General features: G+C 50.0%; 1 protein-coding gene across 1 annotated transcript; it reads right to left on the minus strand.

Moving 5' to 3' along the window:
• Positions 1 to 3,726: 3,726 nt before the first annotated feature.
• Positions 3,727 to 10,741, minus strand: ZIC1 (Zic family member 1). The gene is made up of 3 exons (XM_074877537.1): positions 6,977 to 10,741; positions 5,633 to 5,796; positions 3,727 to 5,082 (listed from the first exon to the last, which is right to left on the minus strand). Exons 1-3 carry the CDS (start codon positions 7,950 to 7,952, stop codon positions 4,885 to 4,887), a joined length of 1,338 nt encoding a protein of 445 aa, XP_074733638.1. The 5' UTR covers positions 7,953 to 10,741; the 3' UTR covers positions 3,727 to 4,884.
• Positions 10,742 to 10,750: the final 9 nt, after the last annotated feature.

The following is a 10,750-nucleotide window of genomic DNA, read 5'->3' on the forward strand; positions in this document are numbered from 1 at the left end:
CGGGAGAGAATCACCATATTTTGAGGGAAACGTGCTGATTTCCCGCGGAAACGCTGCGCTGCGCCGCGGGGATCGATCCCTTATTTCGAGGTGCACGGCGCGCACGTGGGCGCTTCCCACCGTGGACACGGGCAGACACACCCGTGTGCGGGTACACAGACGTGGTGCGAGTGTGAGCGGCGTGCGTACGTGTGTCTACGCGTGTGGACATTTTATATCGGTGACACAGGACGTGCCCAGCGAACGGCGGAGCCTCTTTCCCGGGGACACCGCTCCCAAAGTCTTTTCCCTCGGAGCTCTCGCGGTGAAACGCACACCGGCTCTGCCAGCACCGGGTCATTCGAAATACTCTGCCGTGTGTCAGCAGCCTTTTCCAGAGGGGATCTCCTGCCCGCTCCTGCCCGCTGGAAGTGGGCTTGGCGGCGGGGCTGCGGCTCCGCGCCGGGGCTCCCGCCGACCCGGCCGCGCTGCGGGGTTGCCTGCGCGCCCGCCGGCACCGGCCCGCCGCCGCGCCCGCCGCTTCCTCCCTTTAAAAGTTGCTCGGAAAGGAGCAAGCGCTCCGGACGTGGGAAAACTTGCAAAGTCGGAGCCGTGGCCAGAAAAGCAGTAAATAAACGTCCCGATGTTACGTGCATCAGCCCAGGGACTGCTACTTCCTTACGGCCAAAACAAGGGCGAGAAGCAGTCGAGGCCAGCGCGGAGCGTGTGTCCCCATTTCAAACAGTGTCTGCTTTAAAGAAGCTAACTTTGTCGTGTGTGAATGCCGGACTCGCCTTTTAAAAAATTCAAACGATCATTCAGAAGCCATTAAAGCGACCTGAAAGGCGAGTCTTTCGAAGGGGAAATGGAAGAGCCAGATTATTGTTTTGCGTTTAACTTTCTGCACGCAAACAGCGCAAGCACGGCCAGGGGTTGCCGTGTGCGCCCCGCGGGCACATCGCCCGAGCGGGGACAGCGCACACAGCCCCCCCCACACCCACCCCAAACAGCCCCCTGCGCCCTCCCGAGAGCGCTGCCGTGCTGCTGGGGGTATCTCCAAACGCTCTCCCTCGGCGGCAGGAGCCTCCGCGGGCGCGGGAGTCCGCGGACGGCGGACGTCGGGCCCCAGCGTTTTAGCTGCCACGACACAGGCAGCGCGGAGCGGCGCAGGGGCTGCCGGCACGGCCTGCCCTGGGCTCGGCGCGGCCCCGCGCAGGCAGCCCCCCGCCTACTTCGAAACCTGATAACCCACGCAGGAAAAGTACGCCGACAGCATCTCAAGAGACAGACATTAGAAGGAAAATCGTGGCCCCCGTCGAGGCTGGGGAGCCCGTGTTTCTCCCCGCAAGCCTTCGTGAGTAAATCTGCAAAGGACTCCTGGCTAGAGGAAAGTTGGCTTTAGGGACTGAAACAGCGTAGAAACAGCCGAGGGACGCCTCACAACCTCTCCGCCTTTAAAAATACCCCTCTGTCTGGCGGGGATTGCAAAGCCCTGCTCCCCTCTCCAGAGCCAAGCAAGCAGCACAAGCATGGCGTGGACTTGAATTCAGCATCAGCAATTCCAGCCCCAGCGATCGTCGCTAATTCAGAACATACACGGGATGGCGATCACCCAGTATTGCACCGCTCCCCCCACACCCCCCGATAAAAAAAACAACAAGCAGCAGCAGCAACACCACCACTAAAATCATTCTTTCTGCTGTAGGACGCTCAAACAAGCCTCAGACCAAAAGTTTAAAAGAATACTCATTAACCAAGTGCTCCAGTACACACAAGTAACAGATCTGTGCTAAGCGACCACTAGGGACTTTACAGAAGTTCAGAGAAACTTGCAATACACATCTTTAAAATATATCACCCCCACCACGTTTCTCCGGGTTTATTTTACAGTGGGATGGCTCAGACTATCTCTACCATTTTATATTTTTTTAGGTACGCTCAGGTTATTTTTTTAAAACCGCTGCCTGGTCAAGTCGGCGGGACAGTTAACCTGAAAGATTTGCAGACAGTAACATTTTCGGCGCACGAAACATTTTTTTTTTTCCCCTGGCTCTTCTGCCCGGTGGGTTAGATTTGCTCAAGTACCACCACTTTCTGCCTAGGTCCCACCGGGCTCCAACTTTTTCTATCTCGCCAGACCCTGCAAGGTGGCGCTCTTTTCACTGGAAACTGATATTAGCCTTATAATAATAACATTTTGTAGAAAGTAAAGTTAAAGTGAAGCCTTCCCACGGGTGCTGCAAGGAGCAGACGGTGATGCCGAGCTGGCAGGAGTGGGGCTTCGTCTGAGCAAGGCAAACTTTTTTTTTTTTTTTGGGGGGGGGGGGGGGGGCGTGCTTTGGGGCGGTGAAAAATCTCCGAGGGAGATCCCCCAAATGTTACGGACAAAGAAAAACACTTGCAGGGTTTTGCTGTCGGATAGACGGGCTGTGCTCTGGATGGGTTACAGCCAGAGCTAGGGAGCGCCCGCATGGATATGAGCAGAGAGCGTCTTCCCCCGGCACCCCCCCCACCCCCCCCAGCGGTTAATATGGCTATTGACTCGCTGTACACATAATATTTCTTTAAAGAAGCTGTTAAAGTGTCATCTTGGTCTACTGGAAGGTCAGTTTGTGCAATTCACTCTATGACATATCACAAGCCCTCGCAGCTTTAGCCAACCTCATGATTTGTGTTGTCTGTTGATATGTTGTCTGCTTAATGGGGCGATCATGCAAGCTACAACCAGGAACAAAGCCCAACAGTTCCAACAACCGTAGCTAAGTTAGTGGAAGCAGTACAGCTTGCAAATCTATCAAACTAAACTGCAAGGAAGACAATCTGATTTAGAGAAAAGGCGTTCTGCTACAGTCATTAAGCACAAGTAATTTAGATTTTTTATATTGTCTTCTCATTTACAAATTTACTGTATCAACGCCAGCCAATGGAACGAATTTCTTAAGTAAATGAGAAATAAATAAAAGAGATAGAAAGATAATCAAATTACATAAAATAATTCTTATCCCCTAGATTTATTTTTTTAGAAAGCTATTAACACTGGCAAAATTATAGTAATAATAATAACATAACATAAGAAGTAATTGATTTAAATTAACATCACGTTTTAAGGAATATCAGGGAAAAAAAAAAAAGGGAAGAAAAAAAAAAGAAAAATCCAAAAACCAAACAAAAAATACACCCAACAACAACAACAACGGCCTTAGTGAAACAGTGCTGTACTTCTGGGAGTAAAAGGCCCAAGGAAAGCCATGAATCCACTGCCTGAGAATTAGTTATGGTCATAAATGCCTTAAATTAAAATAGCAACCGAAATCTCTTCTGTTTTAAATCTCCTAATATATGTTATCCGAATTAATTTAATTTAGGGACCCAGTCTATGCAGATTCATGGGCAGTGTTGGAGTGGAGTGCAGCACTTCTCGTGTAACAATTCCCCACATTAATATTTATGTAGCATATGCAATCTATTTCTGTTATTTTTATGGTTGTTATTCTATGTCTGCAAAGGTCATTTAAATTATACTGCGGCCGAAAATTTGTTTCATAAATTTTGATATAAATACTAATTACACACTATAGTAATGCCAGCAGGGATCCTTTCATTTATCACATTTATATCACCTTCGCTGCTTTAGTGATGACATAATGGAAAGCAGTGAAAAACTGGGACAGTTTTATTCTAATATCCTAAAGCTAGTTGGAGTTGCAGCAGGTTGACTTAGTGAATAAGAATTCCTACCACAATTCATGGGATTTAAGAATCTTTAATAAGGTACGAAATGTTACCAAACAGTTCTGTAAACTAAATTTTACATACCAATTCTTCTAGCCATAAATATTGAATATCTTGTAACATGTATAACCGGACCTTTACATGCGGATAAATATGGAAATTAGGATTTATATACATTATGTTCTTGTATTTGCCAAAAGCAACGGACAGATATAGTTTATATCTTTTTTTTTTTTTTAATATCACTTTACATAAACAAATGTAACAGTTTGACACGCAGATCCAGGCTTTCACTATACGAATTTCTTGACAGGACGTGTAACAACATTTTACTGCACTACTTAGACTGGACTTTGGGACGAAATGTTGCACTTTATACAAAAAAGCACATTAATACCAATAATATTCTGTTAGATCGACGTTTAGACTGTAATAATACAAAGTAATTCACATTTTGGTACACATTTACTAGAACATTCTTGCCATTCAGTACAAATAGTTGAATTTCTACCTCTTCCCTCTGCCCCCCCACCACCTCCGCCCTCCCCGTCGCCGCTCCCGCCCGCCCGCCCCTCCCCCCACATATATGCAAAGACCACAAATCCACATATCCCCTTATTCAACTTGCGATATAACTATTTACAAAATCAAACAGTACATTTTTTTGTTGTTTTGTTTTTGAAGCTAATAATTCTGTATTTACAAGAGGGGATGGGGGGGGAAGGCCGCTGCCCGAGCAGACATGCAGTTGGAGATCTCTAATCAGTGGTTTCCAGTAAAGCCCTACACAGTTGGCATTTGCCCTGGTAACCTTGTCTTCTTACGCATTCTACTAACCCCTTCGCCTACCAAGCCTTGGAACAGAGCAGAACAATAAAAATTTAAAAAAAAAAAAAAAGAAAAAAAGAAAAAAAAAAGGAAAGAAAGAAAAAATTTAAAAAGGAGAGAAATAAAAGAGAAAAAAAAAAAGAAAGGAAAAAAAAATTTAAAATGAAGTCTTCATTTTACTCAGTCCTGGGTCTACTGGCAGCATTTTATTTTGTTTGCTCATTTAAATTCTGATTTCAAAGTGTTCATTATTTTTGGAGTCTTTAAATAGGGTATTTGTTTGCTCGCTTGGGGCTTTTTTGTTTTGTTTCGTTTTGTGTTTTTTTGTTGTTTTGTTTTAGCGTTTTAGACGTACCATTCGTTAAAATTTGATGTAAGCGTGCTGTGGCTGGACGTGTGGTGGACTGCGGAGGAGGAAGGGGATAAGGAGCTGGCGGTCTGGTTTTCTGTGGATGGAGACACGATGGTTGGAGGGGTGGAGGACTCGTAGCCTGAGCTGGCGGCGGGAGAAGGCTGGGACCCCTGCGAGGATGATTCATGGACCTGCAAGAGAAAACCCGGGCAGAAATAGAGAGCGGCGGGGGACGGAGGCCCTGGCGGCGGGCGCCTTCGGCGGGGGACGCGCCAGACAACGGGACCCAGCGCCGAGCCCCGGGCTCGGGCATCCCCGCGGGGCTCCCCGCCGGCTCCAGCCCCGGGGCCGCCCCCCCGGCCCCGGCCCCGGCCCCGGCCCCGGCCCCGGCCCCGGCCCGGCGGGGAAGGCCGGGCAGCGCCCACCGGCCGCCTCCTCGCACTGCCCCCCCCTCCCCTCTCCGCATAAAACGCACCGACAAAAGGCCCTGCCCGCGGCGCCGGGGCCGAGCGCGGCCGGGCGGGGGGCGGCGCGGCCCGGCGGGCCCGGGGCGGACTCCGGGGCCGGGCCCGGGCCGCGGCAGCGCGGAGACCCGCAGCCGGCCGGCCCCGGGCCGCGCTCCGCCCGCCGGCCCCGCCGCCCCACGGCCCCGGCGCTCCTGCCCGCCGGCCCCGCAGCCCTTTCCCCCGGCCAGGCCCGAGGCGGCGTCCGAGCCCCGCACACCAGGCGCCCTCCGTTTACCTTCATGTGCTTTCTGAGGGAGCTGGGGTGCGTGTAGGACTTGTCACACATTTTGCAGAGATAGGGCTTGTCGGAAGTGTGCACATGCATGTGCTTTTTGCGGTCGCTGCTGTTTGCAAAGCGCCTGTCACAGCCCTCGAATTCACACTTAAATGGTTTTTCACCTATTGCAGACGGAAGGGGGGGAAAACGGATCTGATTAAGCAGGGCCGGCTGGATAGCTCATTGTCCCCATCGCACCGCCGGATGGAAGCCCAGGGCTCCATTTCAAACACTTGCAACTTTCTAACTTCAACGAGGCTCAAATCCCAAAACCTTGCTTCTCTTCTCTGTCCTTTCCGCACCTCCGACCCCTGCTCAGCGCCCATTTCGGGGGGGAGGGGGGAGGGGGAAGCTAAATAACTTTTTTTTTTCTCCCCCATTGGAGGGGCGAGTTTCGGTTACAGCCCCAGCCCTGGGCACCTCTCCCCCCTCGCAACGCTCCAAGCGGGAGAGCAGGCGTGGTGGTATTTACACACAATCCTCAGTGTCTAGTTTCCGTTTTTATAGCTCATTCTCGTGATATTTTTCGCTCCCACCCACCCCAGCCCCCTCCCCCGTATTTTCTTGCAATATTGAAAATTATCCGGCCGGGAAATACAACGCGAGGGCAGCCCCACAAACCCTCTGCAAAAGCGCTCGGGAAAGCGGCGCTGGCTTTCGGCACTCGGGGGTGGGAGCAGGGGGAGAGCGCTCTCCCGGCCAGGGGCTGCTGCTTTTCCACCTCCCGCGATGGGGAAAAGTTCTCAGGGATCCCGGCGCCTGCCCTCCGCACAACAATAACACATTAACGCGCCGGGCTCGGTTTATTTAAAATCGCTCCTCTGAATTAAATATTTACCAAGCCCTGAATTGCAGAGGGGAGACGGATGAGCTGCCTGCAATATTTAGCACAATTTCTCATCGTGCCACAGTCAAAACTGCCGAACAATTAATTAAAACCTATAAATTTAAACAGGACAGGTTGCTGCGATTTTCTCCCCCCACCCCCCCACCCCCCCCCCCCGCCCTAACAATCCCAGCAGCAAACCCTGCCTTTCTCCCCCTCTCCCTCGGCAGGGATAATTTTCTTTTTGTTGCTGCCGCTGGCGTGGCTGTGACCGAGCTCGTCTCGCAGCGGAGCTCCGAGCCTGCCTCTCCTGGAAAAATCAGTGGCCCTGGACCATAACCCTCCCCCTTCCACCCCGACCCTCAGCCAAGCAGAGCCCCGGCCCCCCCCCCCCCCCCCCCCCCCGCGCCCCGCTCCGGCCCCGGCGCTGGGCGCTTCCACTCGCAGAGAGAAAAGCTACCGCGAAGGTACCGTACCTGTGTGAGTTCTTTTGTGTATTTTGAGATTCTCTGATCTGGCAAACACTTTGCCACAGCCTGGGAAAGGGCAGGGGAAAGGTTTTTCACCTGTGTGGACTCTGATGTGATTTACAAGTTTATATTTGGCCTTGAAAGGTTTCCCTTCTCTCGGACACTCTTCCCAGAAACATATGTGATTGGACTGCTCGGGTCCTCCAACGTGCTCCACCGTGACATGAGTCACCAGCTCGTGCATCGTGCTGAAAGTTTTGTTGCAGGACTTTTTGGGGTTTGACAATTGCTCGGGCTCAATCCACTTACAGATGAGTTCCTGTTTGATGGGCTGCCTCATGTAACGAAAGAAGGCCCCTGCCCCGTGGTGGGCTGCCATGTTCATGTTCATGTGGCCGTAGCCGTGCAGCTGGGTCGAGGCGTAGTGCTCGGAGCGGGGACTGGTGACCTGGCCGTACTGGTCGGGTCTGCCGTACATGTCTCCGGAGAAGCCCAGGCGCATCTGCCCGTTCACCACGTTCGGCGAAGCGTGGCTGGTGGCTTGTTCGTGCAGCCCCGGGAAAAGTATATGTCCCGCGGCATCGGTGTGTCCGTGGGGTCCGGCGAAGCTGCCGGCGGCGGAGGCGAAGAGGCTGTGCTGGGCGCTGGCGGCCGCCGCCTCGCCGAAGCCGCGGTTGCGGAACAGAAAGTCCCGGGTGGAGTTGAAGGCGGCGCTGGAGTAGGAGCTGACATGGGTCGGGTGGTGGTGGTGCCCCAGGGCCGCCGCCGCGTAGCCGGGCGCCTGCGAGGTGAAGGCGGTCTGGCCGGCCGAGGCCAGCTCGTGGGTGCTGGGGTTGATTTTGAAGGCGCCCATGCCGTCGGCGAAGGGGTTGATCCCCAGACCCACTTCTCTGTCCGTGACATCGGCCGTGGAGTGGTGGCGAGAGGATCCGAAGGTAGTGACTCCTATGGCGGGATACTGCGGTCCAGCATCCAGAAGCATCTTCCCAGCGTCGATGCAGCAACCAAAAAAAAAGCACGCGCGCACACACACAACGCGGAGAGAAGCAGCAGCAGCAGCAGCAGCAGCGGCGAAAACACCCTCTTTGGAAAGTCAGCGACGATCACCACCAAAGCAACCACATCAAAAACACCCCCTTCGGCATCAGCGCAGGGGGAAGAAAAAAAAAAGGGGGGGGAGAAGGGAAAAAAAAAAAAAAAAAAGAGGCTGGTGCGGAAGGGGGGAAGAGATCTTCGCAGTTGCAAATAATAATAATAAAAATGTGCCCCAAAAATATTCACTGTCTCTCTGCTTTGACTTTTCAGGGAGGTTTAAGTGGGGAGGGGGGAGTTGGATGGGCTCAAAAATAAACTGGCTGCAAATAACAATAACGGAGAGAGATCAACACAGGCAGCAAAAAAAAAAAAAAAAAAAAAAAAAAAACCAAAACAAAAAAGAAACTTCCTTCAGTGATTTTTTTGGCTATAGGAATGTTGCAAAGTGGCCGAGAGATTGTTTCTCTCTCCTCTTCGAGCTTCCCCACACTCTCCCCGATTTTTTTTTTGGGGACCTTTTTTTTTTTTTTCGCTTTGCAAAAAAAGGCGCAAATCATGCACAATATTGTCTTTTGCGGTTTATCTTCCTGGGGAGAAACTTTCACCTCCTCAGCCGGGCGGTGAACGCGAGACTGATAGCGGCAATCATTCCTGCAGATAAATGAATTGAAAAGACGACACCGTCCCCCCCCTTGATGAATGGGAGCCGGGGGCGGGGCGACGTGCGGGCGGACGTGGGCGCTCATTGGCCGCCGCCGGCTCCCCCTTCCCCGCGTAACTCCCCCCGGCCCCGCCAACGAGGGGCGCGCACGGCCGCCTCCCGCCGCTGATTGGCCCCTCCGCCTCATCAATCGCAGGTATTGTGAGCGCCCTGACATCCCTTCTGACAAACAGGGCTGCAGGAGTAGCAACTTTTTTTTTTTTTTTAATATATAAAGCCTTTTTTTTTTTTTCCACGAAAATATTTCCAGAGCATCTTTTTGTGTGTATGTGTGCTAAGGAAAAAAAAAATCTTTGATTATTATTAGGGTTATTTTCTCCCCCGCTCTCCCTCTCTCTGTCCCTCTCTCTCCAGCACTCAGATAATGATGGTAATGATGATTTCTTGGTGATCCAGAATTTTTAAGATCACTGAGCAACTTTTTAGTCTTTGAAAAGAGAAGCCCTGTAGGGACTCGCTTCTTTTGAAGTTGTTTTCCGCTTGTTTAAAACTGAAGCTCTCCGAGAGTAGGTGCTGGGTGCATTTGATTTTATTTTTAAACACCAGGCGTGATTTCTCTGAGTAGCTGACTCTGTCCCTCCATCAGGTTTCTGAAATAAATCTTGTTTTCTGCACCCATCAAAACGCAGGTGGGTGAGAACTCTTAACTTTCTACTTTTGTTGTTGTTGTTTTGCCTCTTTTTTGTTATTTTCTTTCTTCTTTCTCTCTCGCTCTCCCTTTCTCTCACTCTCTCTTTTTACGGAGTCTCTTTCATTCAGGTAAAACTGTAAATTTCCCAAACCTACATTGTTTCTCCTCCTGCTGCATGAAACTCCCGGATATTTCTTCTCTCTCTCTCTCTCTCTCTTTTTTTTTTTCTTTTTTTTTTTTTTTGTAAAAATTTATTTTAAATCCTCGATAGGAGCAATGTAAATTTTCTGACATTCAAACCTTTTCTAGTTCACAAATCAGTCACCCTTGTCACAGTTATTGAAATTCCTCAACTTGCCACACCAGGACGGTGGAAAAAGCAGGCGGTGTCTTTGTTGCTGACCAGGCTTTTGATCGCCAGAGAAAATTTACTTACCTTCAGATGAGTGAGCAGAAAAAGAAATAACACTCCCTTTGATTTAGTTAGAAAAATGCAGACATTTGGATTCAGTGCAAACATACAACACTTGGTTGTTTTCTAGATGCAACCCTCGATTAACCTGTCTTTCCCCAGCTCAAAGTCTATTGAAAAACTGCGGATAGTTCTGTTTTGTTCTCTCTACAAAGAGCTATTGACTATATATTAAAATGATTGTTGAAAGGTATAAGTATGGCATTTAAAAGCAGAAAACCTTTGTGGTTTAATCAATTAAGCTAAGCAACATTTGTACAATATTTTAAACGATGCTTCGGCACTAAAGAAAAAAAAATCTCTTGAAACTTTAAAATATAGACGTCTTTGTGTGCGTACGTATATATACACTTACGTATGTGCCCGTGTGTGTGTACATATATAAAACCGGCAAATTATTTATTTACTCAGTCGCCTGCATATTCATTAGCTCTAATTATTTTCTAGTAACGAAAACACCAAAAGCTCGCTAAGAGTCGGACTCCTTCCATTTCGCCTTTGTTCAACCCTTCACTTGCCTCCTTCGCAGCTCAATCCGAGCCCCTCCAATTCCTAGTGCCAAACAAAGAAACTTTAAACTCATCCTCTCTAATTAAAGGCGCTGGTAAGCAATCCGCAGCGCAGGTACTGGGGAATGAGACCAGCAGCGCTGCTGCGCGAACCCTTCTCGGGTGAGAACTGCCTCATTTCGAGAGGTATCAAAATGGCCATTGCGCCTAGAAAACAAACAAACAAACAAACAACAAATAAACTTTGATACGCCTTGAAGGAATGTTTCGCTGCAGTTTATCTGCAGATGCAGTTTGACTGTGCTCGGTGCACGGAGATCGCTTTCAAAGCAGATGTATTATGTAATTTCCCGTGGATCTTGGGAGGCTTTACAGTTTTTTTCAGAATAATGCTGGGCTGAATCTACACGTT

Source organism: Strix uralensis, chromosome 9 (assembly GCF_047716275.1).
Source record: "Strix uralensis isolate ZFMK-TIS-50842 chromosome 9, bStrUra1, whole genome shotgun sequence".
NCBI classification, from domain to species: Eukaryota; Metazoa; Chordata; class Aves; order Strigiformes; family Strigidae; genus Strix; species Strix uralensis.

Coding starts and splice junctions, on each gene's coding strand:
- ZIC1 (XM_074877537.1), bottom strand. CDS start 7,952: ATGCTTCTGGATGCTGGACCGCAGTATCCCGCCATAGGAGTCACTACC. Junction 5,797..6,976: donor ACACAAAAGAACTCACACAG/GTACGGTACCTT, acceptor CGTCTGCAATAG/GTGAAAAACCATTTAAGTGT. Junction 5,083..5,632: donor CCCTCAGAAAGCACATGAAG/GTAAACGGAGGG, acceptor TTTCTCTTGCAG/GTCCATGAATCATCCTCGCA.